Consider the following 26,844-nt stretch of genomic DNA (forward strand, 5'->3'; position numbering starts at 1 on the left):
TTGATTTTGGGGCCAGCACTCTACTGAGAAAACCCATGGTTGATGCGCAACCTCTTTTTCTTATTTAATGTGTAACAGTGTTCTGGCATGCCATTGTGGTGGGGTTGGGAAGGTACATGTACATTAGGGTACTTCATTGACTGTAGTCTCCCAAGGATTGGGATCTGAGGGCTTTATCTAGGGCAGGGGTGCCCAGACTTTTTTGACTTAAGAGCTACTTTAAAAATGACCAGCTCAACAAGATCTACCCACAAAGAAGTATGATCTCATTGCTGAAAATAGTAAAAACAAATGTACCTGAGGGTAAGAAATGGAAATAGTTTTTGTATGTCTAACTTTGTAATGCTACTGATGTCTGTGCTCAACACTCTTGAAAACAAATATTCCATTGTGGCTTAATAGGTCATCTTTTATGTCAATCAATCAAGTCACCTTAATTCAATTCAAGTGTCAGATGCCAAATTATATATTTTTTAATTTAAATTATATATGTTTTAGGGGGATGTCATGTGATCTACCTGCACATCCTTTGTGATCTACTGGTAGATCGCGATCTACCTTTTGGGCACCCCTGATCTAGGGCTACACGCTGCAGCATATTAGGAAACATGCATAACATTGTTAAATATTGTGATGACATGATATGTGATGAAAGTAAACAAATCTTGAAGTATACAGTTTGAACGTCTTATTGCCTTATATTAGCTAGTTTGCTGCATCACAATACATATTGTCATTTTATAATAACCTGCCACAAGACGTTTTCAGCCACTGGAATTGTGGGTTCTTATGCAAGTATGGAGAGTTTGAGTAATGTCTAGGTCTGGATAAGTATGGAAAAAAGAAAAGTATGGGAAAACATGTATGCCAGACTATAGCCCTTATTCTATTTCTAAAATATAAAAATTTGAATTTCTCAAAAATAAATCGATCTTACAAGCTGTATTTTTCCTGCCATTGCACAATTGCATATACGGGTACATGTTTGAACATTCATGCAATCATGCTATTATCGTTTGGGCCTTTCAGCCCTTTTACATTATAAAGGGCGCACCCTTGACTGCATTCACTGCGCCTGCATGCCGACAATGTGCGCGCGTGGACTTTTATTAGCTTACATTATAACGTGACGTTTATTATACACCTGGAAAATATAGCCACTCTACAAGCTCACAACTGGTTGTGGCGGTCTGACTCTGCTATTATTTTCTGTGCAGGACTTGCCAAGTCACCAGAGCAATGGTAATTATATGGAGAGAAAAGTCGAGAGTCAGGATTTGGAGATTTACGCACATAGTGTGACATGCTGACACTGACAGACAATGAAAGAAACATGTTCCACTTCCACTCACAATGTAGGTGGCTTTTAAAATGTGGTACTTATTCCTTCATTCAAAAATATGATTGGCACCTCATTGGCATAAGTGTAAATATAAAATCAAATATAATATAGCCTACAATTGAAACCTGCTACTGCAGTGATTTTATCCTGTGTTCAATGCATTTCTGCGTTTGTGTGTGGACATAGATATCTCTATCGTATGGCCAGGGATTTTTTCTAAAACGGAGGATGGAAATATCCGTTTTGCAAAAGATCCAGAGTAGTGTGGCCTGGGCCTAAAACCAGAACACAAGCTTGCAAGTGTAGCAGGATGGGCGTTGCTCCCACTCTGCCCATAGCCCATCCTCCTCTCACTAATCAGTGGGCTGATTGCCTGCACTATTTAAGAAGCTCACTGTCTTGCCTTTGCTGGAGTTTACCCTTCCACCCACACTCCCATGTACCGCCGTGTTTGAGAGAACAATCACACGACCACGAGTGGTCCTTGCGGTTTGGTCATTTGTCGCCTGAGTCTGGGCCTTGGTTCATTGTAGCCCATCTCGGGTTTAATTCTATTCCTCTATTATATTGTATTTATTTCAGTATCTTGGCTTATACATATTTATATATATATATATGTGTATATCGTGTATTATATCATATATATTTATATTGTATACTATATCCTTGTAAATTGGATACGACTGGGCCTTAGGCCAACCACCAGCTGAAGAGAATACTGTCATATTAGAATACCTCCCACTGTGAAGTGCTGATGTGTATATATATATATATATATATATATATATATATATATATTTATCCTCCTTATAGGACCGGTGCTGGGGATAAGCTACGCTGGAGCAGTTGCCGGCCAGCCAGTGGTGGTGGTAATGCCCTTTTCCCTTTAGTGTACTTTTCCTTTGTGGTTTATTTTGAGTTGCTGTGTTGTTTTGTTTTGTGTATTGCCACCACCCTGGACAGCTCCCCTCCTCCCCCCCAGTACTAGCTTGTAGTGGTGTGATATCCCTAGCTTTAGGCACTTTATAGTCACCCGCACTTTAACCCTGTTGGATACATCTATTGCATCTATTGCACAGAAAGGCACGCGTAAAGCAGGCAGTATACATGGCAGGCAAGACATAAGCATTAGCAGACAAGCCAGTTAGGCAAATAATTAGACAATGGGACAGTACAATCATCAAGATAATGGCCCTGGGGATATGGTAAACAGACAGGCCAGGCAAATGAAGACATGCAGGCAAAGTAAGTATGCACGTATTAGGCATGATGACAAATCTGTCTACATTTGAGCCAAGATGCAGGACTATATACAAGACTATTAAGCCCTATTTTATACTGTATAAGTGACGAGTTGTGAGCTTATAGATCAGCTATTTTGTCTACATGCAATTTATTTTAACATTTAATAAGAACATCTAAATTATTTGAAATGTAAAAAAATAAATGAATAATTATATTAATAATAAATCAAAACAAACTTATATTATTTCTTTATTGATATAAAAAATCAGAAATCAAAATATTTCCTCATAACGTAAGTTCATTTGCATGTTCATTTCTCTCTCACACTCTCTCACACTCACTCACTTACTAACTCACTCACGTGCACGCACACATACACACAGTATTTAGAACAAGAAGGATGCATATATAGAATTTTACAGCATTGCAGTTGCATCAGGTCATATCACGTGTAAAATAAATAATATTCAATAAATAATAATAATAAAATAATATTCAATAAATACAAGTCACTTTATATACAGACTGCATAGGATTAATTTCAGCAGGTCCAGTGAAGCACATTTACCATCAATACCACTAGAATTGAAATTGAACTCATTTTGTTTTTAATTGATGACGAGGATGCACCGTCCGTGCTACCTACAGTTACACCAATAGCAGCTGTTGTGGTACTTTCACCATCTGCAGTAGTTGTCACACCAGTTGTGGCAGTTGTTTCTCCAGCTGTGGCAGTTGTTGGGGCAGCTGTGGCAGTTGTTGGGGCAGCTGTGATAGTTGTTGGGGCAGCTGTGATAGTTGTTGGGGCAGCTGTTATAGTTGTTGTGGCAGCTGTGGTAATAGTTTCTCCAGCTGTGGCAGTTGTTTCTCCAGCTGTGGCAGTTGTTGGGGCAGCTGTGGCAGTTGTTTCTCCAGCTGTGGTAGTTGATGGGGCAGCTGTGGCAGTTGTTTCTCCCGCTGTGGTAGTGGTTGGGGAAGCTGTGATAGTTGTTTCTCCAGCTGTGGTAGTTATTTCTCCAGCTGTAGTTACTTCTCCAGCTGTGATAGTTGTTGGGGCAGCTGTGATAGTTGTTGGGGCAGCTGTGGCAGTTGTTGGGGCAGCTGTGGCAGTTGTTTCTCCAGCTGTGGTAGTTGTTGGGGCAGCTGTGGCAGTTGTTTCTCCAGCTGTGGCAGTTGTTGGGGCAGCTGTGCTAGTTGTTGGGGCAGCTGTGGCAGTTGTTTCTCCAGCTGTGGTAGTTGAAGCACCAGCACCAGTGGTTATTGCACCAGCTGTGGTGGTTGTTTCTCCAGCTGTGGTAGTTGTAGCACCAGCTGTGGCAGTTGTTGGGGCAGCTGTGGTAGTTGTTGGGGCAGCTGTGGCAGTTGTTTCTCCAGCTGTGGCAGTTGTTGGGGCAGCTGTGGCAGTTGTTGGGGCAGCTGTGGCAGTTGTTTCTCCAGCTGTGGCAGTTGTTGGGGCAGCTGTGGCAGTTGTTGGGGCAGCTGTGGCAGTTGTTTCTCCAGCTGTGGCAGTTGTTTCTCCAGCTGTGGCAGTTGTTTCTCCAGCTGTGGCAGTTGTTGGGGCAGCTGTGGCAGTTGTTTCTCCAGCTGTGGCAGTTGTTGGGGCAGCTGTGGCAGTTGTTGGGGCAGCTGTGGCAGTTGTTTCTCCAGCTGTGGCAGTTGTTGGGGCAGCTGTGGCAGTTGTTGGGGCAGCTGTGGCAGTTGTTTCTCCAGCTGTGGTAGTTGAAGCACCAGCACCAGTGGTTATTGCACCAGCTGTGGTGGTTGTTTCTCCAGCTGTGGTAGTTGTGGCACCAGCTGTGGCAGTTGTTGGGGCAGCTGTGGCAGTTGTTGGGGCAGCTGTGGCAGTTGTTGGGGCAGCTGTGGCAGTTGTTTCTCCAGCTGTGGCAGTTGTTGGGGCAGTTGTTGGGGCAGCTGTGGCAGTTGTTGGGGCAGCTGTGGCAGTTGTTTCTCCAGCTGTGGCAGTTGTTTCTCCAGCTGTGGCAGTTGTTAAGGCAGCTGTGGCAGTTGTTGGGGCAGCTGTGGCAGTTGTTTCTCCAGCTGTGGCAGTTGTTGGGGCAGCTGTGGCAGTTGTTGGGGCAGCTGTGGCAGTTGTTTCTCCAGCTGTGGTAGTTGTTGGGGCAGCTGTGGCAGTTTCTCCAGCTGTGGCAGTTGTTTCTCCAGCTGTGGCAGTTGTTGGGGCAGCTGTGGCAGTTGTTGGGGCACCTGTGGCAGTTGTTTCTCCAGCTGTGGTAGTTGTTGGTGCAGCTGTGCTAGTTGTTGGGGCAGCTGTGGCAGTTTCTCCAGCTGTGGCAGTTGTTGGGGCAGCTGTGGCAGTTGTTTCTCCAGCTGTGGTAGTTGTTTCTCCAGCTGTGGCAGTTGTTAAGGCAGCTGTGGCAGTTGTTGGGGCAGCTGTGGCAGTTGTTTCTCCAGCTGTGGCAGTTGTTGGGGCAGCTGTGGCAGTTGTTTCTCCAGCTGTGGTAGTTGTTGGGGCAGCTGTGGCAGTTGTTGGGGCAGCTGTGGCAGTTTCTCCAGCTGTGGCAGTTGTTTCTCCAGCTGTGGCAGTTGTTGGGGCAGCTGTGGCAGTTGTTGGGGCACCTGTGGCAGTTGTTTCTCCAGCTGTGGTAGTTGTTGGTGCAGCTGTGCTAGTTGTTGGGGCAGCTGTGGCAGTTTCTCCAGCTGTGGCAGTTGTTGGGGCAGCTGTGGCAGTTGTTTCTCCAGCTGTGGCAGTTGTTTCTCCAGCTGTGGTAGTTGTAGCACCAGCTGTGGCAGTTGTTGGGGCAGCTGTGGCAGTTGTTGGGGCAGCTGTGGCAGTTGTTGGGGCAGCTGTGGCAGTTGTTTCTCCAGCTGTGGCAGTTGTTGGGGCAGCTGTGGCAGTTGTTGGGGCAGCTGTGGCAGTTGTTTCTCCAGCTGTGGCAGTTGTTGGGGCAGCTGTGGCAGTTGTTGGGGCAGCTGTGGCAGTTGTTTCTCCAGCTGTGGCAGTTGTTGGGGCAGCTGTGGCAGTTGTTTCTCCAGCTGTGGCAGTTGTTGGGGCAGCTGTGGCAGTTGTTGGGGCAGCTGTGGCAGTTGTTTCTCCAGCTGTGGCAGTTGTTGGGGCAGCTGTGGCAGTTGTTTCTCCAGCTGTGGCAGTTGTTTCTCCAGCTGTGGCAGTTGTTGGGGCAGCTGTGGCAGTTGTTGGGGCAGCTGTGGCAGTTGTTGGGGCAGCTGTGGCAGTTGTTTCTCCAGCTGTGGCAGTTGTTGGGGCAGCTGTGGCAGTTGTTTCTCCAGCTGTGGCAGTTGTTGGGGCAGCTGTGGCAGTTGTTGGGGCAGCTGTGGCAGTTGTTTCTCCAGCTGTGGCAGTTGTTGGGGCAGCTGTGGCAGTTGTTGGGGCAGCTGTGGCAGTTGTTTCTCCAGCTGTGGCAGTTGTTTCTCCAGCTGTGGCAGTTGTTTCTCCAGCTGTGGCAGTTGTTGGGGCAGCTGTGGCAGTTGTTGGGGCAGCTGTGGCAGTTGTTTCTCCAGCTGTGGCAGTTGTTGGGGCAGCTGTGGCAGTTGTTGGGGCAGCTGTGGCAGTTGTTGGGGCAGCTGTGGCAGTTGTTGGGGCAGCTGTGGCAGTTGTTTCTCCAGCTGTGGCAGTTGTTGGGGCAGCTGTGGCAGTTGTTGGGGCAGCTGTGGCAGTTGTTTCTCCAGCTGTGGCAGTTGTTGGGGCAGCTGTGGCAGTTGTTGGGGCAGCTGTGCTAGTTGTTGGGGCAGCTGTGGCAGTTGTTTCTCCAGCTGTGGCAGTTGTTGGAGCAGCTGTGGCAGTTGTTTCTCCAGCTGTGGCAGTTGTTTCTCCAGCTGTGGTAGTTGTAGCACCAGCTGTGGCAGTTGTTTCTCCAGCTGTGGTAGTTGTTGGGGCAGCTGTGGCAGTTGTTGGGGCAGCTGTGGCAGTTTCTCCAGCTGTGGCAGTTGTTTCTCCAGCTGTGGCAGTTGTTGGGGCAGCTGTGGCAGTTGTTGGGGCACCTGTGGCAGTTGTTGGTGCAGCTGTGCTAGTTGTTGGGGCAGCTGTGGCAGTTTCTCCAGCTGTGGCAGTTGTTGGGGCAGCTGTGGCAGTTGATTCTCCAGCTGTGGCAGTTGTTTCTCCAGCTGTGGTTGTTGTAGCACCAGCTGTGGCAGTTGTTGGGGCAGCTGTGGCAGTTGTTGGGGCAGCTGTGGCAGTTGTTGGGGCAGCTGTGGCAGTTGTTTTTCCAGCTGTGGCAGTTGTTGGGGCAGCTGTGGCAGTTGTTGGGGCAGCTGTGGCAGTTGTTTCTCCAGCTGTGGCAGTTGTTGGGGCAGCTGTGGCAGTTGTTTCTCCAGCTGTGGCAGTTGTTGGGGCAGCTGTGGCAGTTGTTTCTCCAGCTGTGGCAGTTTTTGGGGCAGCTGTGGCAGTTGTTTCTCCAGCTGTGGCAGTTGTTTCTCCAGCTGTGGCAGTTGTTGGGGCAGCTGTGGCAGTTGTTGGGGCAGCTGTGGCAGTTGTTGGGGCAGCTGTGGCAGTTGTTTCTCCAGCTGTGGCAGTTGTTGGGGCAGCTGTGGCAGTTGTTGGGGCAGCTGTGGCAGTTGTTTCTCCAGCTGTGGCAGTTGTTGGGGCAGCTGTGGCAGTTGTTGGGGCAGCTGTGGCAGTTGTTTCTCCAGCTGTGGCAGTTGTTGGGGCAGCTGTGGCAGTTGTTGGGGCAGCTGTGCTAGTTGTTGGGGCAGCTGTGGCAGTTGTTTCTCCAGCTGTGGCAGTTGTTGGAGCAGCTGTGGCAGTTGTTTCTCCAGCTGTGGCAGTTGTTTCTACAGCTGTGGTAGTTGTAGCACCAGCTGTGGCAGTTGTTGGGGCAGCTGTGGCAGTTGTTGGGGCAGCTGTGGCAGTTGTTTCTCCAGCTGTGGCAGTTGTTGGGGCAGCTGTGGCAGTTGTTTCTCCAGCTGTGGCAGTTGTTGGGGCAGCTGTGGCCGTTGTTGGGGCAGCTGTGGCAGTTGTTGGGGCAGCTGTGGCAGTTGTTTCTCCAGCTGTGGTAGTTGTTGGGGCAGCTGTGGCAGTTGTTGGGGCAGCTGTGGAAGTTGTTTCTCCAGCTGTGGCAGTTGTTTCTCCAGCTGTGGCAGTTGTTGGGGCAGCTGTGGCAGTTGTTGGGGCAGCTGTGCTAGTTGTTGGGGCAGCTGTGGCAGTTGTTTCTCCAGCTGTGGCAGTTGTTGGAGCAGCTGTGCTAGTTGTTGGGGCAGCTGTGGCAGTTGTTTCTCCAGCTGTGGCAGTTGTTGGAGCAGCTGTGGCAGTTGTTTCTCCAGCTGTGGCAGTTGTTTCTCCAGCTGTGGTAGTTGTAGCAACAGCTGTGGCAGTTGTTGGGGCAGCTGTGGCAGTTGTTGGGGCAGCTGTGGCAGTTGTTGGGGCAGCTGTGGCAGTTGTTTCTCCAGCTGTGGCAGTTGTTAGGGCAGCTGTGGCAGTTGTTGGGGCAGCTGTGGCAGTTGTTTCTCCAGCTGTGGCAGTTGTTGGGGCAGCTGTGGCAGTTGTTGGGGCAGCTGTGGCAGTTGTTGGGGCAGCTGTGGCAGTTGTTTCTCCAGCTGTGGTAGTTGTTGGGGCAGCTGTGGCAGTTGTTGGGGCAGCTGTGGAAGTTGTTTCTCCAGCTGTGGCAGTTGTTTCTCCAGCTGTGGCAGTTGTTGGGGCAGCTGTGGCAGTTGTTGGGGCAGCTGTGGCAGTTGTTGGGGCAGCTGTGGCAGTTGTTTCTCCAGCTGTGGCAGTTGTTTCTCCAGCTGTGGCAGTTGTTGGGGCAGCTGTGGCAGTTGTTGGGGCAGCTGTGGCAGTTGTTGGGGCAGCTGTGGCAGTTGTTTCTCCAGCTGTGGCAGTTGTTTCTCCAGCTGTGGCAGTTGTTTCTCCAGCTGTGGCAGTTGTTGGGGCAGCTGTGGCAGTTGTTGGGGCAGCTGTGGCAGTTGTTGGGGCAGTTGTTGGGGCAGCTGTGGCAGTTGTTTCTCCAGCTGTGGCAGTTGTTTCTCCAGCTGTGGTAGTTGTTTCTCCAGCTGTGGCAGTTGTTAACGCAGCTGTGGCAGTTGTTAAGGCAGCTGTGGCAGTTGTTGGGGCAGCTGGGGCAGTTGTTGGGGCAGCTGTGGCAGTTGTTTCTCCAGCTGTGGCAGTTGTTTCTCCAGCTGTGGTAGTTGTTTCTCCAGCTGTGGCAGTTGTTGGGGCAGCTGTGGCAGTTGTTTCTCCAGCTGTGGCAGTTGTTGGGGTAGCTGTGTCAGTTGTTGGGGCAGCTGTGGCAGTTGTTGGGGCAGCTGTGGCAGTTGTTGGGGCAGCTGGGGCAGTTGTTTCTCCAGCTGTGGCAGTTGTTGGGGCAGCTGTGGCAGTTGTTGGGGCAGCTGTGGCAGGTATTGGGGCAGCTGTGGCAGTTGTTGGGGCAGCTGGGGCAGTTGTTTCTCCAGCTGTGGCAGTTGTTGGGGCAACTGTGGCAGTTGTTTCTCCAGCTGTGGTAGTTGTTGGGGCAGCTGTGGCAGTTGTTGCGGCAGCTGTGGCAGTTGTTTCTCCAGCTGTGGCAGTTGTTTCTCCAGCTGTGGCAGTTGTTTCTCCAGCTGTGGCAGTTGTTTCTCCAGCTGTGGCAGTTGTTTCTCCAGCTGTGGCAGTTGTTGGGGCAGCTGTGGCAGTTGTTGGGGCAGCTGTGGCAGTTGTTGGGGCAGCTGTGGCAGTTGTTTCTCCAGCTGTGGCAGTTGTTGGGGCAGCTGTGGCAGTTGTTGGGGCAGCTGTGGCAGTTGTTTCTCCAGCTGTGGCAGTTGTTGGGGCAGCTGTGGCAGTTGTTTCTCCAGCTGTGGCAGTTGTTGGGGCAGCTGTGGCAGTTGTTGGGGCAGCTGTGGCAGTTGTTGGGGCAGCTGTTGCAGTTGTTTCTCTAGCTGTGGCAGTTGTTGGGGCAGCTGTGGCAGTTGTTGGGGCAGCTGTGCTAGTTGTTGGGGCAGCTGTGGCAGTTGTTTCTCCAGCTGTGGCAGTTGTTTCTCCAGCTGTGGCAGTTGTTTCTCCAGCTGTGGCAGTTGTTTCTCCAGCTGTGGCAGTTGTTGGGGCAGCTGTGGCAGTTGTCTCTCCAGCTGTGGCAGTTGTTGGGGCAGCTATGGTAGTTGTTTCTCCAGCTGTGGCAGTTGTTGGGGCAGCTGTGGCAGTTGTTGGGGCAGCTGGGGCAGTTGTTTCTCCAGCTGTGGCAGTTGTTGGGGCAGCTGTGGAAGTTGTTGGGGCAGCTGTGGCAGTTGTTGGGGCAGCTGGGGCAGTTGTTTCTCCAGCTGTGGCAGTTGTTGGGGCAGCTGTGGCAGTTGTTGGGGCAGCTGTGGCAGTTGTTGGGGCAGCTGTGGCAGTTGTTGGGGCAGCTGTGGCAGTTGTTTCTCCAGCTGTGGCAGTTGTTGGGGCAGCTGTGGCAGTTGTTGAGGCAGCTGTGCTAGTTGTTGGGGCAGCTGTGGCAGTTGTTTCTCCAGCTGTGGCAGTTGTTTCTCCAGCTGTGCTAGTTGTTGGGGCAGCTGTGGCAGTTGTTTCTCCAGCTATGGCAGTTGTTTCTCCAGCTGTGGCAGTTGTTGGGGCAGCTGTGGCAGTTGTTGGGGCAGCTATGGTAGTTGTTTCTCCAGCTGTGGCAGTTGTTGGGGCAGCTGTGGCAGTTGTTGGGGCAGCTATGGTAGTTGTTTCTCCAGCTGTGGCAGTTGTTGGGGCAGCTGTGGCAGTTGTTTCTCCAGCTGTGACAGTTGTTGGGGCAGCTGTGGCAGTTGTTTCTCCAGCTGTGGCAGTTGTTGGGGCAGCTGTGGCAGTTGTTGGGGCAGCTGTGGCAGTTGTTTCTCCAGCTGTGGCAGTTGTTTCTCCAGCTGTGGCAGTTGTTGGGGCAGCTGTGGCAGTTGTTTCTCCAACTGTGGCAGTTGTTGGGGCAGCTGTGGCAGTTGTTTCTCCAGCTGTGGCAGTTGTTTCTCCAGCTGTGGCAGTTGTTTCTCCAGCGTTGGCAGTTGTTTCTCCAGCTGTGGCAGTTGTTTCTCCAGCTGTGGCAGTTGTTGGGGCAGCTGTGGCAGTTGTTTCTCCAGCTGTGGCAGTTGTTGGGGCAGCTGTGGCAGTTGTTGGGGCAGCTGTGGCAGTTGTTTCTCCAGCTGTGGCAGTTGTACGAAAACAATTTATATGAAGCACATGCATGTCTATAATGCATTATGTTTATAATGCATTAATTATAAACACAATGAATCTGCTTATGTCACTGCATACTTATAGCTATAAGCACTCATAATTCTGTTTAACAATAATCACACTCGCACTTTCCGTGCTCATACACACAAACACACAAAGCTGTGCATTTCGGGCCCATTCCGTGCTCCTACTGTACACACACACACACACACACACACACACACACACACACACACACACACACACACACACACACACACACACAAAGCTGCTGTTTACTCATATAACATTCCTTGCCCAAATTCAAATCGGTATATAAAACCTTTGAATAAAATTGATTACTTATTAGGTCAAGTACAATACAAACGTACTGGTCACTTTTGGCACGACAAAGATGCCCTTTCATACTTAGATATTATGGTGTGTTATAATAGCAATGATAATTAATACCTACAATTATAACGCATTATACATTTATAATTTTACAATTATGAGAACACACAATGATCCTTGCAAATGAGTGATTATAACTAATTATCCAGACTTATAAGGAGATTATAGACATGGGCTTATAAAGAGTTACCAAATGTTCTCTGTTACTTACCGATAAACAGAAGGAGGATTAAACAGATCTTCATCATTTTCATTTAAATACCTGAAATCACAGTTGACCATATTCTTTATTAAAAATATTATTGTAAATTAATGTGACAATAGTAACAGTTAAATCATAATGACAAAATGTTAACTTAATCATAATAATAATTAGAGATGCACAATATATATAGGCCTATTGAGTTCAATGATGTTGATTTTGTATTGATTGATATGCAAACTTGATTCTATGTGAAAAATCTAACGTTGAATAATAAAAAAGAGATGCACGATGCAATCGGACATATCGGTCCTACAAATGTCATATCAGTATCACATCGGTCTCAAAATAATCATTATTTTCACAGATATATAAGACAATAATAATGTGACAGTTAATGGCTTTGTACTCGCAGAGCAGCCAGTCTGCCTAGCTCTGTCTCTTTAAGAGTGTCAGCTGTTAGTGGGGATTACCATCTACCTTCACCAGCAAAACTAAAATTAAGAAATTCAGCAATGATCGAGTTCCATATAAATATGATATAATAATGAAATATATTGGAATTGGTAGCGGACGATATGACAACTAATGCAACTATGCAACTAATCAGCGATCGGATATCTGTAATAATTTCAATATTGTGCATCTCTAAATAATAATAATAATTATTATTATAATAATAATAATTGTAATAATAATAATCATCATCATCATCGTATTTATAACACCCAATGTGCTACACCAATCAACAGACAATGTGTTTAATTCATCTGAATGCAAAACTCACTGATGTTCTCTCTTGGAAGTGGTTTCCTGCAGTGAATGAAGCTGTGATACTGATTTATGTGTCGTCCGTCAAGTATCCTCTTTTTTTCTGGCTCCCATCAAATACAACAGCTACATTTATAGTCAGATGGAAGAATGAGATGACATCAGAGTGCATATGGCTCCTTTCTTCCCATGAAGGCGTGGAGCAAACCTCATTGATTACTCACCTGATACATTCTTTTGTAAACATAAAAGGCCAGGTACCGTACGTGGCCCTACGTAAAGGCTATTACTGTACACATAAATAAGCACCTTGTCCATTTGACATGTCTAGTGACTGTTTTTCAACACAAGCAAAAACTGAAGGTTATACTCTTTCTTGATTGTGAGCATTTACTCGTCCAAAGATGTGATATTAAAAGATATTATACTGCAAGATGAATGTAAAATAAATAAATAAATATTTAATCTCTCGTTTTTCTCCCTGAGGACCCTCCTTGCTCTGCAGAGCTGACTGCCGACGAGGACTCATTTTAAGTGAACTGGGTGGAACCTTTTTTGCATGTACTGTAAATGCAAATGTGATGTGAACACGGTGTACTCTTTTTGAATAAAATAATAAAGGAACAATGTTTATGGTCATATAGAGTTCAGTGGTTCCCAAGGGGTCCTTGAGGGAGTTCCAGTGGGTCCCCAGCTAAATGATAGCTGGGAACCAAATGGACCCTTATGGGTCTGTAACTCTGAGAGTGTACAAATGGACCCTAACAGGTCTGTGTGGTTCCATTTGTACACTCTCAGAGTTAAATTAACATTGATTTTACAATATAAATTGGGGGTCCCAGAGATAGAAATGCCATTAAATGGGGGTCCGTAGCCTAATTCATGTCAAACTGGGGGTCCTTGATATTAAACGCGTTGAGAATGAGCCGTAAAATAATCTTCTCTTATATGGGGGTCCCTGGCATATCTCTTCAAATGGGGGTCCATGGGCCAATTAGTGTCAATTTGGGGGTTTTGGAACCACTGATATAGTTGACCATAATAATTGACAGGGCTGTATAGGTCCACTCCTTTTTTCCCCTCAACACCAAATCTCTTCACCCAAAATAACTACAAGCTTTGTGTTGTGAACTTGCAGATCTGCTATTTTGCCCAATGTTCCTCCCAGAATAGGGACGCTAGGGTTCATTGTAGTTCATGGCAGTCACATTGATGAAATCGATATTGGTCTGACAAATAATATAATAATAATATTGTAAATTGCAAGTAAAATATAAAGAGGGCACCCAACTGTCCACAAATTCAGACACAACATGCTGAATGTTCCTGAAGGTCAGAAGGAGACCATCGATGTATGAGTGATTATAGACAGCTATAGATAGCTTTATACTGATATGTTCATACTCAAATATGCTACTTTACATAACATAGCCTCTGACGCATAACGATTGGCACTCAGTGAGTTTTGTGACTTGGCACACAGCAACATCCTGATTGCTATTAATTCAACTCAACGTGTAAAAGTAACTGCGTCTGAAAGAGTCCACATTTAGAAGTCCATTTGTAATACATTTGGCTTTCTTGGAAGATGCATTAATCAACTATGTCACGTTGAATTTGCTTATACTTTGAGATGACCAACAAGATACTGTAGCTCATCCTTAGAGCAGCAGTAAGCTATTATATATGCAAAGCAGTACATAAGGCTATTTTTGTATAACTATTTACTGTTTCCTTCCAAAGCAAATTTATCCTTGCAAATCATTTCTAAGGGATACATCAATAGTTTACTTTTGACCTTTCAGGAATTATCTGTAAGTTTGTGGTCCGGGCAACCAGCTCTGTGTCCTGTTTTAATTGCAATAGTCAGACTGATATCTGCAAAAACACAAGATGAGCCTACTACAATAAATCCATTAGGCTAGGAGCAGTTATGATGAATAATATTAGTAGTATCTAGGAATCACGAATGAGTAAATTATGAAATGGTACAATTAGATACTGTAAACTGAAATCTGAAGGTTTTCATTAAATCACTGAAATATCTAAATCTAGATGACATACAAAGAGCATTGTCCCGTGTGTGTTGTGAAAATACAGCTTTTTATTTATTTATGACAAAACACTTTACATACTGTAAACATGACTGTACAGTACGTAAACAGTTACACACCCTTTAACACACCCAGTTGGTTTCGAACGCAGGTGCCATTTAAAGTAGGACGTATGTCTGGGTGGTGGCCAGGGTTGCCATGTTGGCTTGTTTCACGCCAAAGTTGTCTTGTTTTTTTCCAGAGTTGCGGTTTCCCTGAGTCACGGGTTGCTGTTTTTTGGGCTTGTTTTAAAATAATTGGCTTGTTTTTCGAGGGAAGATTTGGCAATTAATTAATTAATTAATTAAGAGTTGGCAACACTGGTGGTGGCCCTTGTATCAGGCTTCAACTACTGTAACTTAAGTAATATAAAAGAAATCAAGAATGGGCTGATGATCTGACATTTAAACTGGAACCGGTGGTGTAGGAAGCAATCAGAATGTTTTGTTTGATGTAAAAGTACCAATACTAAATATAATATACTGTAGGCTATATAATATATAAAATTGAAAATTACATTTTCAAGAGTAACTTATTTTCAAAATCTCAAAAATTTGTCAAAATTGCATCACATCGCAATGTGTTGTGTTGTGAGCTTTCAGAATAGCCAAAGTATAAGTAAAATATGAGTCATAAGATAAATCTGCATAATAACTAATCTGCCAAATTGTAGTGGATTACAAAGTACAATATTTGCCTTTGAGATGTAGAGGAGAGGCACTTGCATGGGGGGCCCTGAATGGCATGGCCAACGTATGGAACTCCTATACCTCCCTCGTCAAATCAAACTCGGCTTCTTCTATAGAGTCTGTTATCCTATACGGCAGTGAATGCTGAACCCTGAAGCCAACACTGCAGAAGTCTCTAGACGGGTGCTACACCAGAATGTTGCAAGCAGTTCTTAACATCAGCAAGAGTACACATATGTTACCAACAAGAATCTGTATGATGGAATATGCCAAGGGCGAGCCAGAAAATAGCAGCAAGGAGAATGAGACTAGCAGGGCACTGCCAAAGACACCAAGAGCTTCCAGCCAGCAAGTTAGTGCTGTGGGAACCAACACACGAGAAATTAACATATTTCAGTCGGTCAACTCTTTGAATTTAGAATATATATTTTTGAGCATATAGATATATGAAGCATAGATTGGTGTCAGGGCTCTGTCCCTATTCATTCCCTGTAACATTAACATTTTAGTTAAGTTATAAGCCAAATAGAATTACAGGGAATTCATTAAGATTCCCATGCAGGGAGATCTAGAAACAAAGCCTACAGGTGGATGCTGGGGAGGCGGTGGGATTCGCAAAACTACATGAGCAGTAGTTTAGCCACAAGCGAGGCAAGGAGGCAGCAGCAGTGATGCACGACAGCAGGGGAGAAGCCAGGAATTAGCAGGTAGGCAGAGAAGTTTAAATAGCCACTCTGATCAGGTAAAGAGTGCATGAGACTAGGAGTGTCATGCAGCAGTGGTTCTCAAAGTGGGGTCCGGGGAAATGATTGATAGGAACCAAATGGACCCTTATGGGTCTGTTACTCAGTACAAATGGAACCAAACGGACCCTACACTCTCAGAGTTATATTAACATTGATTTTACTATCCCAGAGATAGAAATACCATTAAATGGGGGTCTGTAGCCTAATGCATGTCAAACTGGGGGTCCTCACAAACACCTGTCCTCACAAACACCTGTCCTCACAAACACCTGTCCTGTCTCTTAGTCTATTTTTGTGAGAGAACCTACGTAACATCACAATGTGACGCATTTCGGAAAACAATTTAAATGTGCCACTATACTTTTCGCCTACAATAACATGCCAAAAATAGGGACAACAGTACTTTTCTTTACCAGTCTTTATCTGATGCACTCCGGTCACACCCTGACTTTCAGTTCAGTTCCGTTTATTTTTATTTCCAGATGTTGGACGGACAAGTAACAAAAATAGTGTAGGCCAGGGGTGCCCACACATTTATGACGTGAGATCTACTTTCAAAATGACCAGCTCAACAAGATCTACCCACTGAAAAAATAAGTGTACCATTGCTGAAAATAGTTTAAATATATAATGTACCTGGGGGGGCTTTGGAATAGGGAGAAATTATGACAGGCAGTTTCTGCTGTCAAAATATGTCCCCCCCTTATTTAACTTAAACGCCCAATGCATTCTCAATGGCAATAGCACAAACTTTGGCATGCTACTAGTCCTACATACTTACACCTAGAAACCCCATTCAAACCTATTTAGGTTCATCTTACGGTGAACATGTTTGCCTGAAAAGAAATCTTTGAAATGTTTCATAGTTTTAGAAATATAGTGCTTTCAAATTTGAGAAATTCACAATGGGGCTCAATGGCAGATATTGGCACGTCAAAAAAGCACTTTCACCTAGAAACTCAATTCACACTTTTTATAATTCAGCTTACTGTGGAGACACATGCTGGAACTTTTTACTTGATGATTTGTAGTTTCGGAGTTATTTAACTTAAACGCCCAATGCATTCTCAATGGCAAGGTTGCCCACACTTTTTTGACTTGAGAGCCACTTTCAAAATGACTATGATGCAACAAGATCTACCCACCAAAACAATTATCAGATCGCATTTTAGGGGCATGTAATGTGATCTACCTGCACATACATTTGGTCAATTTCCAGTGATTCACATGCTGCTAATGCAGCATTGTCCAAGTGCCCGAAAAAGGGATAGGTATATCATTGAACTAATGAACTTGTTGGGCCTGCCGCCCTACCCCTGGTATCCCTTTAACATTGTTTACTTAATGTATTATACAATACCGTTGCTTTGTGTGTGTGTGTGTGTGTGTGTGTGTGTGTGTGTGTGTGTGTGTGTGTGTGTGTGTGTGTGTGTGTGTGTGTGTGTGTGTGTGTGTGTGTGCGTGTGTGTGTGTGTGTGTGTGTGTGTGTGTGTGTGCGCGCGTGTGTGCGTGTGTGTGTTGGCAACCTCCCCTGTGTGCAAGCCACACTGCACAAAGCAGACCATATAAAGTCCACCAAACAGGTTCAACTGGCTCCCTGATGAAAATGCAAACTGATCATATCATTGACAGCTTTTATAATAATAAATACTAACATAAACCCTGTTATAAATAACTTTCCATAAAACATTGTGAAGTGAATCTGTAATAGGCAATGTAATGTTGATCTGAATCCATCCATCCATGTGTTAAGATATAGGGCCATCACCCTATAGCTCCTGCTATAAATTTCACCTGCAACAGTGTGGGCCGCAATAAACAATGAACTTCAAGTTAACCAATGTGCCACTGCTTTCAAACATTATTGCTGCAGTAATACTGCAGGGTTATGCAACATACAAGTTGTGAGCCTCATCCTATACCCCCCTCCCAGTTCCCCATTGTATTTATAGTTGGTGTTGTGTGATTCGTTTCACGAGCTGTTTGCCGTAATAAAAAGAGTCATTTGAGTCATTTGTTTTACTGCGCTAACGGTCATTACTGTGCTAACGGTCATTACAATATAAAAGCTACAGTAAATAAATATGCATGATCATGATATAATTTACTTCAAACGGTCAGTGTACAGGATGATAAATTACACCGATATGCTTTATACAAGTTTTCCTTTTTCCATAGTTAGTGTTTTCACACCAGTAGCAATTAGGGGTGGGTGTGTAAGCGCCATTTGAGTCATGCATCTATTCTGTGCTGTCATTGAAGGACTTGCCAATCAAGGCCTTGGTTGCCTTGGTTACAGGGAGGGGTATTTAACCCTGGCCCTAATCAGGTGCAGGTGTTGCTGACATGCAAAGGCAAACAGTTTTTAGACTGTGTTTGGAGGGCTCATTGTCTACCGGTATATTCTTTTGACTTATATGTTTATTTATATGTAAAAGTATAGGGCTTTGGCAGCTAATAAATATACTTCAACTGAATGGACATGTTTGGACATCACTTTCCTGGAGCACACGTCATAACTTCAATCCTGGCTGTTGGCAACCAGTACCGCCTAATAATGGGCTTTAGGCGCTACAGTTAGTGTTATTTGCCTTGCAGATTCCCCCCATTTTTACTGGCCAGGCTGTGCAGACAAAATGCATATACCGTGACTTCCTCAAACCCCATGTCATATTTCTTTGTTGACAATTTATCACTTAGTGCAGGGTTCTTCTATTAATTAAAAGTTTAAAACAAAGTTGTGGGTGTAATGTGAAATAGAACAGTTATAGTGGCTCTCAATCCCTTTAAGAGCCATGGGTGCACCTGCACTATGGCACAGTTGGCACTATTTAAATAAAGGAGGTGAAGCAAACCACTTTCTCTGCTGAGGAAAATGATTTTGCTTTGAAGTCAAAGCGCACGGCTATGGAAGCAGAATATTGTCATATAATGAGACGGGGAGAACAAAAGCACTCCGCTCACCGAAAATATCAAGTGCTCCTGGCCTATTTGGGGTGATGCAGTTCAGAATCATGTCTTTCTCCATCAATGTCTCCCCAGTTAATATATCTGTAAGAGACATCTGTGATATCTTGACATGTCAACTTAAAGTCTTACTGTGAAACATTCGTTTTAGTAGTCATTTTGGCGACATGTTCTGGTACACCTGAGGTCTTTTAACATATTTTCTATCAGCAATAAATGTAGGCTATTGACACAATCTATCTCTTATTTCTCTCTCTCCGCTGGTCTGGAAAAATGGTTCATATTCTGTTTCTGACCACAAACTGTTATGTTTGGTGCCTCCCATGCAGCTTGGCATATTGGCTGGTGCAATATGGATAATCTAGCCCAGATCATTAATTTGTTTTTCAACATCAATGCCGAGTCTCTCAGCAATGTAATCTACCATGTTGAACGTGAGTAATTGTGTTGAATTCATATGAATTTTAATTGCGAGCAGTGTGCATGTGCTGCAAACCTGCCTATAGGCCTATCAGTAAATCTACCATCTAATGCACTCTTTAAATAGAAGAGAAATACTGTGCTGGGGGACTACGTTGACTTTACACCAGTACAGAGCTAGTCTAAGGCAAAATCTCTTTAAAGACCTTTCTCACACCACCTAAAGATGCACCAACAATGCTCCAACCACACCTCATTTTAAGACTATGGGCACACAGAGGGGCACAGGTACATTTCATAAGTTTACCCAACATGGGCGCTGGGCGTGAACATGCCAACTGCATCAGTTGTAAACTAGCAATGATAGTTTCACATCCGATCTGCCGATCTGTGCCAGGCGTATACTGTAGGGAGGGCCCCTATCTCCATTCCGTTGGCGGGCAGGAACTTTACCCCTGCACCACCCAAAGCAAAGCAACTATATTTACCCAGGGTATCTGGGCTAAGCTCAAGAACTTGTTTCCAGCCAGGCCCTGCTCATAGAACATTTCATGGTATAGTGGTTCAATGCCTTGCTCAAGGGCACTTCAGCGGTGGTAATTTTAACGTGTCGGACCGCTGATTCGAACTGGCGACCTTCCGGTATCAAGACCGCTCCGCAATCCGTTCGGCCACCGCTGCCAAGTGCCCCATGATGTGCACATTTACAGTACGGATAACAAAGACACGCGAGATGCATTTAAAATAGTTTGAGAGGATAACAACAGATGTTTCAGCCTTTTATTATCAGTGTGTCTGTGTCAGTGTGTTGGCAATGGCACACAGTTACAATTGCTCATTAAGACTGATTATATAATAGCATCTGTAGCCTTGAGGGAATGTCAAAGCTGTCACAGCAACTATATGAGAATGAACATGGCAGAGGAAACACAGCATGCCTGCAGGGAGCCAGGGACAATATTATTCGTGTTGTTGTTTGTATTTCTAAGTGAAGGCAAGTTAAAGAAATACAATCTAAATCATTCTTGGTCGATTCCTGTCACGCACAGTATTTAGATGTAAATGATTGCACTGTTGGGTTTATTGGGTTCGTTCTCTGCTAGAGGATTGATTTTCTATATGGCAACTCAAACTAAACCGAAATAACACATTTCTCCATCTATAATTTTACTTATAATTAGTTACCATTGTGGTTTTAACTAAGGTGATACCGGTTTGCAGGAAGTGCTCTGATATTCAGATAATAAAGATGTACTCAAGCCTATAGTTGCCAGCATAAACAAACATCCCTCAGTCTATTTTTGGGAGAACTTGCGTAGAATGTTTTATTTGTCTAAGTCTAAGATTAGGTCTAAGATAGGTCTTTCATGATCATGTGTCTCAGTATTCAAATGTTCTGGTTCGGTCTCATTCATAGAAGTCTCCTCTCAAACCGAATGGAAATAGTTCAGCGTTATTGTTTTTGTTCACACTTTTTTCCCATCCTTAATAAAAAGAGATGAAACTAAATCAAGTCCTAGTTACCAGTATAAACAAACACCTGTCCAGTCTCTGTCTATTTTTGGGAGAACCTACGCAGAAGCATGTCTTCACACATTTGAAGTATGAAGTGTGCCAAGGAATTTGTCCTCACGTAGGCTACAACACTCCCAGAAAGTCATGCTTTGTCACAGGGGTGTTTACCTCTAACATACGTCACTAATTAAGAGATGTACAGGTGTGATAGGATTGAATAAATGTATGGGTCAGCCCTCAAGTATGAAGCCTGGCCTAGCTGGCAGCAGGCAATGCAGAGACCAACAAAAGAGTTAATTACTGTATTTCTGCATCCCAAAGAGGATGACGCTGTCTTTCCTCCCTTTGTATGTGTCATTATATAGATATGTTCTAGCTACGTTCTTAGCTTACGCATGTTTCTTGATAAAAGCTTTTTATATATGTGATGTATTCCCATGCTTTTGTTCTTGCTTAATGTAAGTCGCTCTGGATTAAGAGCGTCTGCTAAATGCCTAAATTGTAAATTGTAAATTTGTATCATGGTGTCTTTTAAGGCCTATTCATACTCCAGTTTTAGGTGATAAAGGTGACCACCGAAAACTGCAACATGCTTCACCGCTCACCCAAACACATCTCTCTCTCTTTACTAACCACCGTTTCACCATGCTTCACCGCTCACCCAAACACATCTCTCTCTCTTTACTAACCACCGTTTCACCATGCTTCACCGTTCACCCAAACACATCTCTCTCTCTTTACTAACCACCGTTTCACCATGCTTCACCGTTCACCCAAACACATCTCTCTCTCTTTACTAACCACCGTTTCACCTTCGTTGGTCACCTTATCACCTAAAGCTGGAGTATGAATAGGCCTTTAGACCTGAGATCCCAAACATTTCCATTTAAACATTTCCATCCTTGCAAGTATGGATGTAAGTAAGGATGGACAAAGTGAGGATCGTACAAGCTCTGTGTGTGTCTGTCTGTCTGTCTGTCTGTCTGTCTGTCTAATACAGTACATATAATGACAAAAACACACACTCGCAGTAGACAAACCGGTGTCACAAAGAAGGGGTTGTGACAGTCTGAACTTTGTTAATGTAATGAAATATCAAGCAAACACCACACATTTCTTAAATCCGACAAACCACATTTTTGGAATACTACAGTATAATTTGTAGCTGGCTTTAATTTGTGCTGTCTCACTACCATTCACTGTGTTGTAGGTTTATTATTCTTCATTTGTAAGCCTGGTAAAACCTGTTCTGTTATAGGATGTTCCAGGAGGTTGTGATTGCGTAATTGCAGGTACAGCTGTGGTGTGAGTTGGCAGACAATGAGATGTCACTGTGTAATCACTATTTCAGAGTTGCAAATCTGTGTGCACCGCTGGCTGGACAAATCATTTTAGAATGTGGGGACAAAGTAAAGATACAACATTTGTTATTGTTATGTCCCATTATAATCTGGGGGTTTGACTTCTTGACATTGCAGCAATATGTGACAATAGAAACAAAAAGCTCATTTAGGCTGCTCTAGCCGCAATTTTATTCTTTCGGTCCTGACACACACACTTCGTGACCATAGATGAGAGTAGGAACGAAGATCGACAGGTGTATCAAGAGTTGCAAGTGATGGGGCCACGGTGGCACAGTTGGTAGTGCTGTCACCTCGCAGCTAGAAGGTCCTGGGTTCGATTCCAGCTTGGGACGCTGTGGGTGCTATAGAATTAAAAGAGTTGAAAGTGATATATACAGCCAGGGAAATGACACACAGACCAATATTGATTCACAATAATACAAAATGGGTTCTAACTAGCTTCCATGTGGTTGTTCTTTACAAACAGATCAACACTGCTTTGCAAAAAGGTAAGACAAATAATCTTACCTGACTAGTTGTAATGGACTATGTTGTACATAAGGTGGCAGCATTGTCCATTGTTAGATACTGTATATATGCAGTATACCTGGCTGGCTGAGATGAGGTGGTCAAGGTTTAAAGGAACAACTTTAATCACTCAATCACCCATAACTGTACTATTACAGGTTACAGAGAAGGGAAAAAAGATCCATCTTCATTAAGCTTATGGCACTTGCCTGCTCCTTAACTTGCTTAATGCATACAGCACCACATGAACAGATTTTAAGTAGCAGTGCCACAACGTAAAAAATATTTAATGTAAAACTAAAAATGTGTCACGTCACGTGGTCTGCTATTTTGAATGAACGAACTGGGGCTTAATTGGTTAATGTATACATTATGTTTTGTATTAATAATCTAAATCTACAATGTAACATGTAAGTAATGTAACGCACACAATATTTGACTCTGAGATATAGTGGAGTAGAAATATAAAGTAGCCTATCCAAAATTGGAAATACTCAAGTAAAGCAAAAGTTACTCAAAATTGTATTTAAGTATAATATTTGAGTAAATGTGCTTAGTTACATTCCACCACTACTGATATAGGCAGTAGGGTTATGGGCTACGAATGAATAAGTGAATTAATTTCCATCGTGAAAGGCAGCATTTAACGTCCAGCACAATGGCAGAACGGCATAGTATTAAATTAACATTTGACTCCAGTATTTTCCGCAGTAACTTATCAGTGGTGGAAAAAGTACTCACATTTCTTAGGCTATTTGAGTAAAAGTGTGAATACTGCAATATGGACATTTTATGAAAGAAATATGAAAAAGAAGTAAAAGTCTGGAATTCAAAATTTACTTGAGTAAACGTATACAAGTATTGTGCAGAATGTCCCATCTCAGGTTTTAAAATGTATACAAATCTTTTGAAAAGATTGCGATGGGCATTGTGAGCTTGTAGATCTGCTATAAATGGCCAAAATGTATATAGGGCTGAAGTGGTTAATCATAATTATTGTTTTGTAATAACAAATCTGCATAAGTAATATGTAACTAAAGCTGTCAAATTATTGAAGTGGAGTAAAAGTACAATATTTGGATCTGAGCTGTAGTGGAGTAGAAGTAAAAGTATTGGATATTGGAAGTAAAGTACAAATACCTCAAAATCGTACTTAAGTACAGTACTTAAGTAAATGTACTTTCCACCACTGTAACGTATCCACCCATATCCACATTATAGCTGCTGCTGCCTACTCAGTATGCAACAGCTTCACTTCCAATACATTGTGCGAATGGCGTAGGTTTACTGTCTGCACCCCCGGCTAAATTCTTGCATTTAAACACTCTGTAGATTTTTTGCCGTGTCTGTGTGTGTGTTTCTTGGATCCAACCTATGTTAGTTTATACAGTTTCTTTCCATACTTAAACTCTAGCATTGATTCTTGAAGCAATTGACACAATGCTAATGCCTTTAATTTTAACTGTGCCAAACAGAATGCACATTCTCTGCTTTGCACTCAGTTTGCACTTACTTAACTTAACACACTTAGCAAAACTGAAAACATTGGTCTTTCTTTGATCCTACGATTTTGTAACCCATTTCTTTCACCCAGTGTCAATCGAATGTAATCGAATGTAAGCATCGGACTGACCTCATGCTTCCTTCAGTGCATGAGCGTCCAAGCTGCTTCTTTTCACCTGACAGGGGGGAGTTTCCCCGGTTGGACGTGTGGAAGGAACACGTTATTCCAACCAGTCCCTTTCCCCTCCATCAGGCGCCCCAGCATGGCCAGGGGGAGGCAGTTTAGAGACCAGAGATTACTGCATGTTTTTGTGAGGGGACACAGGGAGAACATGCAAACTCCACACAGAAAGACCCTTTCATCAACCACACCTAGCCTAGGGTATGGGCACTGATGACGCAGAGGAGAGAACACACCCCCAGCGCCCCCAGCAGGAACCAAGGACCTTCTAGCTGTGAGGCGACATTCAGTGCTATACCGACTGCGTCACCGTGCCCCCTTTCTACATTGCTACCCTATTTTCATGGCAGCCATATTGATAGTAATAAAGGCTCTGTTCCAATTAGTGTAGTACTTTAGTAAAGCCTTTCCAGACAGCAGACATGCACAATATAGCAGCACGCTGACTCAGTTTGACCTTAATGGATCAGAGCCTTAGTTAATACAAAACACATGTACAGGATCTATTACCCTATACTATTTATGACAATAGGGCTGACATGAAAAAGGATGCTATGCCGGCCTATACTGTTGAAAAAGGTATCATCAAGATATTGCAAAATGAGAATCGATAAAGTAAATGAGCGCCGCGCCTGTCACAGACATGCGCATAGCAAGTTCTGTCAGGAAACTCAGTGCCGTTGTGGCAGCCTCAACTCCATCCACGTCCATCCACTCATCCAATCATTTCATTATCAGACCACTCTATTAATCTGGAAGTTTGCACTGCTCATTCCTGCTTGCTTTTGCTGCTGTCATGCTGCTGCTGCTGCACTCACCACTGCCGTCTTGCTCACCCTCCACCACCAGCTACCACCTGTTGTTTTGGATCTGCTGTTTATGTATGGGGGATTCAGACTAGTCCCTAAGGTTGGGAGATGTGCTTCATCAGAGTACATAAAAGCAGATCCAATTCATCGCAGAACCATAATAAATATATTCCTCTTTTTTCCCCTTTTTTTCCCAATACAAATATATTCAATTCATTCATGAGTTGCATAGCCTTACTCAGGGGTGCCCAAAAGGTATATTGCGATCTACCAGTAGTGACGCAGTCGGTATAGCACTGACTGTCGCCTCACAGCTAGAAGGTCCTTGGTTCCTGCTGGGGGCGCTGGGGGTGTGTTCTCTCCTCTGCGTCATCAGTGCCCATACCCTAGGCTAGGTGGGGTTGATGAAAGGGTCTTTCTGTGTGGAGTTTGCATGTTCTCCCTGTGTCCCCTCACAAAAGGTATATTGCGATCTACCAGTAGATCACATGACATGCCCCTAAAGAATATTTAATTTTTGGCATCTGTCACTTGAATTGACATGATTGCTTGACATCAGAAGGGCCTGTCAGCTCAAACCCACAATGCAACATTTTGTTTTCAAAAGTGTTGCTGTGCACAAAAATGTCAGTAGCATAACAAATTAAATGCAAAAAAAAACCCCTACATATTCCTTTAGGCCCTAACTGAACTACAAGTGTTGTAATCCTACTGGTACAATATGGAGAAGGATCTACTGCAATGGTTCTCAAATGTTTTAAAGGAACTACAACATGCATTTTAAAACTGTTTTTTTTATATTTTACATCATATTGTTTATGTCCCTCAAACGTATTTCTAATGGTAAAATCACCATGCCTAAAACACCACTCTGATATAACCAGTCCATGTCGTTTCTTTCTGGCTTCTGAAGCAGTTAGGTGCAGACAGTACCACAATGTCCTGAGGTGGTGGGGACGCTGATAATGCAAAATATTTTATCTTTGAGTCATTATAATACTGATGCTAGATAAGCCCTGCAGGCTTATTTCCATTCCATGCCAGCTTGGAAAATCAGTGCGGACATTGTAAACAAAGTGGAAATGCAAATTTGGAACTGAAGATTATACCAAGTAGGGTGATACAGATGACATCACACATGGTCATGCTCCTGAGAGCAATTTCCATAAAAGCCCCTACTGTATATGATAGAAAGCCTGATTGTTCAAAATTGCATATTTGAGGGGATAGAAAACAAATAGGGGAGTGCAAAAAACACCACAAAAAATTGAAAAGTTGAATTTCATGTTGTAGGACCTTTAATGTCAAGGACCCCCAAATTAATATGAATCTGAAAATATTTTGTGCCAAGGAACACCATACAAATTCTGTGTTCAAATGTTAAAAAATAATTAATTAATAAAGTAGCCCATTTACAAGCTCACAACGATATGAATGGAAAACACTAGTATGAATTGAAAATAGTATGAATGTTTGTTTGATTGATTGAATACTCTAGTACACTCTAATACACTAGTATTAATGTTAACCACTAGCATGAATTTAATAGACTAGTTTGACTGGAAAACACTATAGAAAACACTATGAATGGAAAACCCTATATATGAATGCCTTATCGGGAAAATGATGCCTTTGCATGCATGTTCAATGTTCAGTGTTAATACTGTCCGTTTTATTATATTTTTACAGTAAAAACAAAACAAAAAAATAGTCTGCATCCTGTCTTGTGTTCTTTTCTGGTCACAGGACCTCATCTTTCTTTTCAAAATCTTTTTATACAGGTTTTTGAGTGGTGTAAACCACTCCTACAACTGGCTTTGTTTGTCTGTCTGTCTGTGCAAAAAAAATGAGCATGGTTGATGCTGATTGGTTGATGCTGATTTCATTACGTCAGACATTACATCAGAACACAGCTGATCAGGCTATATAATACCTTACACCACTCAGTTCACACGGGTGTGATTTTTTTTTGTAACATAACATAATAAACTAATAAAATATAAAAATAAAACTCAATCCCCTATCC

At 43.8% G+C, this 26,844-nt stretch overlaps 1 protein-coding gene across 1 annotated transcript in view; it reads right to left on the reverse strand.

Annotated features, from left to right (window-relative positions):
• LOC306937941 (uncharacterized protein) overlaps window positions 1–26,844 on the reverse strand; it is a gene marked incomplete at both ends in the record, with an annotated part of 37,948 nt that overhangs the window by 830 nt on the left and 10,274 nt on the right. The window contains 2 exons of the mRNA XM_079521966.1: window positions 5,324–5,627; window positions 5,718–5,830. Coding sequence (XP_079378092.1) covers window positions 5,324–5,627; window positions 5,718–5,830 — 417 coding nt within the window. The remainder of the gene's footprint in view (window positions 1–5,323; window positions 5,628–5,717; window positions 5,831–26,844) is intronic.

This window comes from Electrona antarctica (genome assembly GCF_951216825.1).
Source record: "Electrona antarctica genome assembly, chromosome: 15".
NCBI lineage: Eukaryota > Metazoa > Chordata > Actinopteri > Myctophiformes > Myctophidae > Electrona > Electrona antarctica.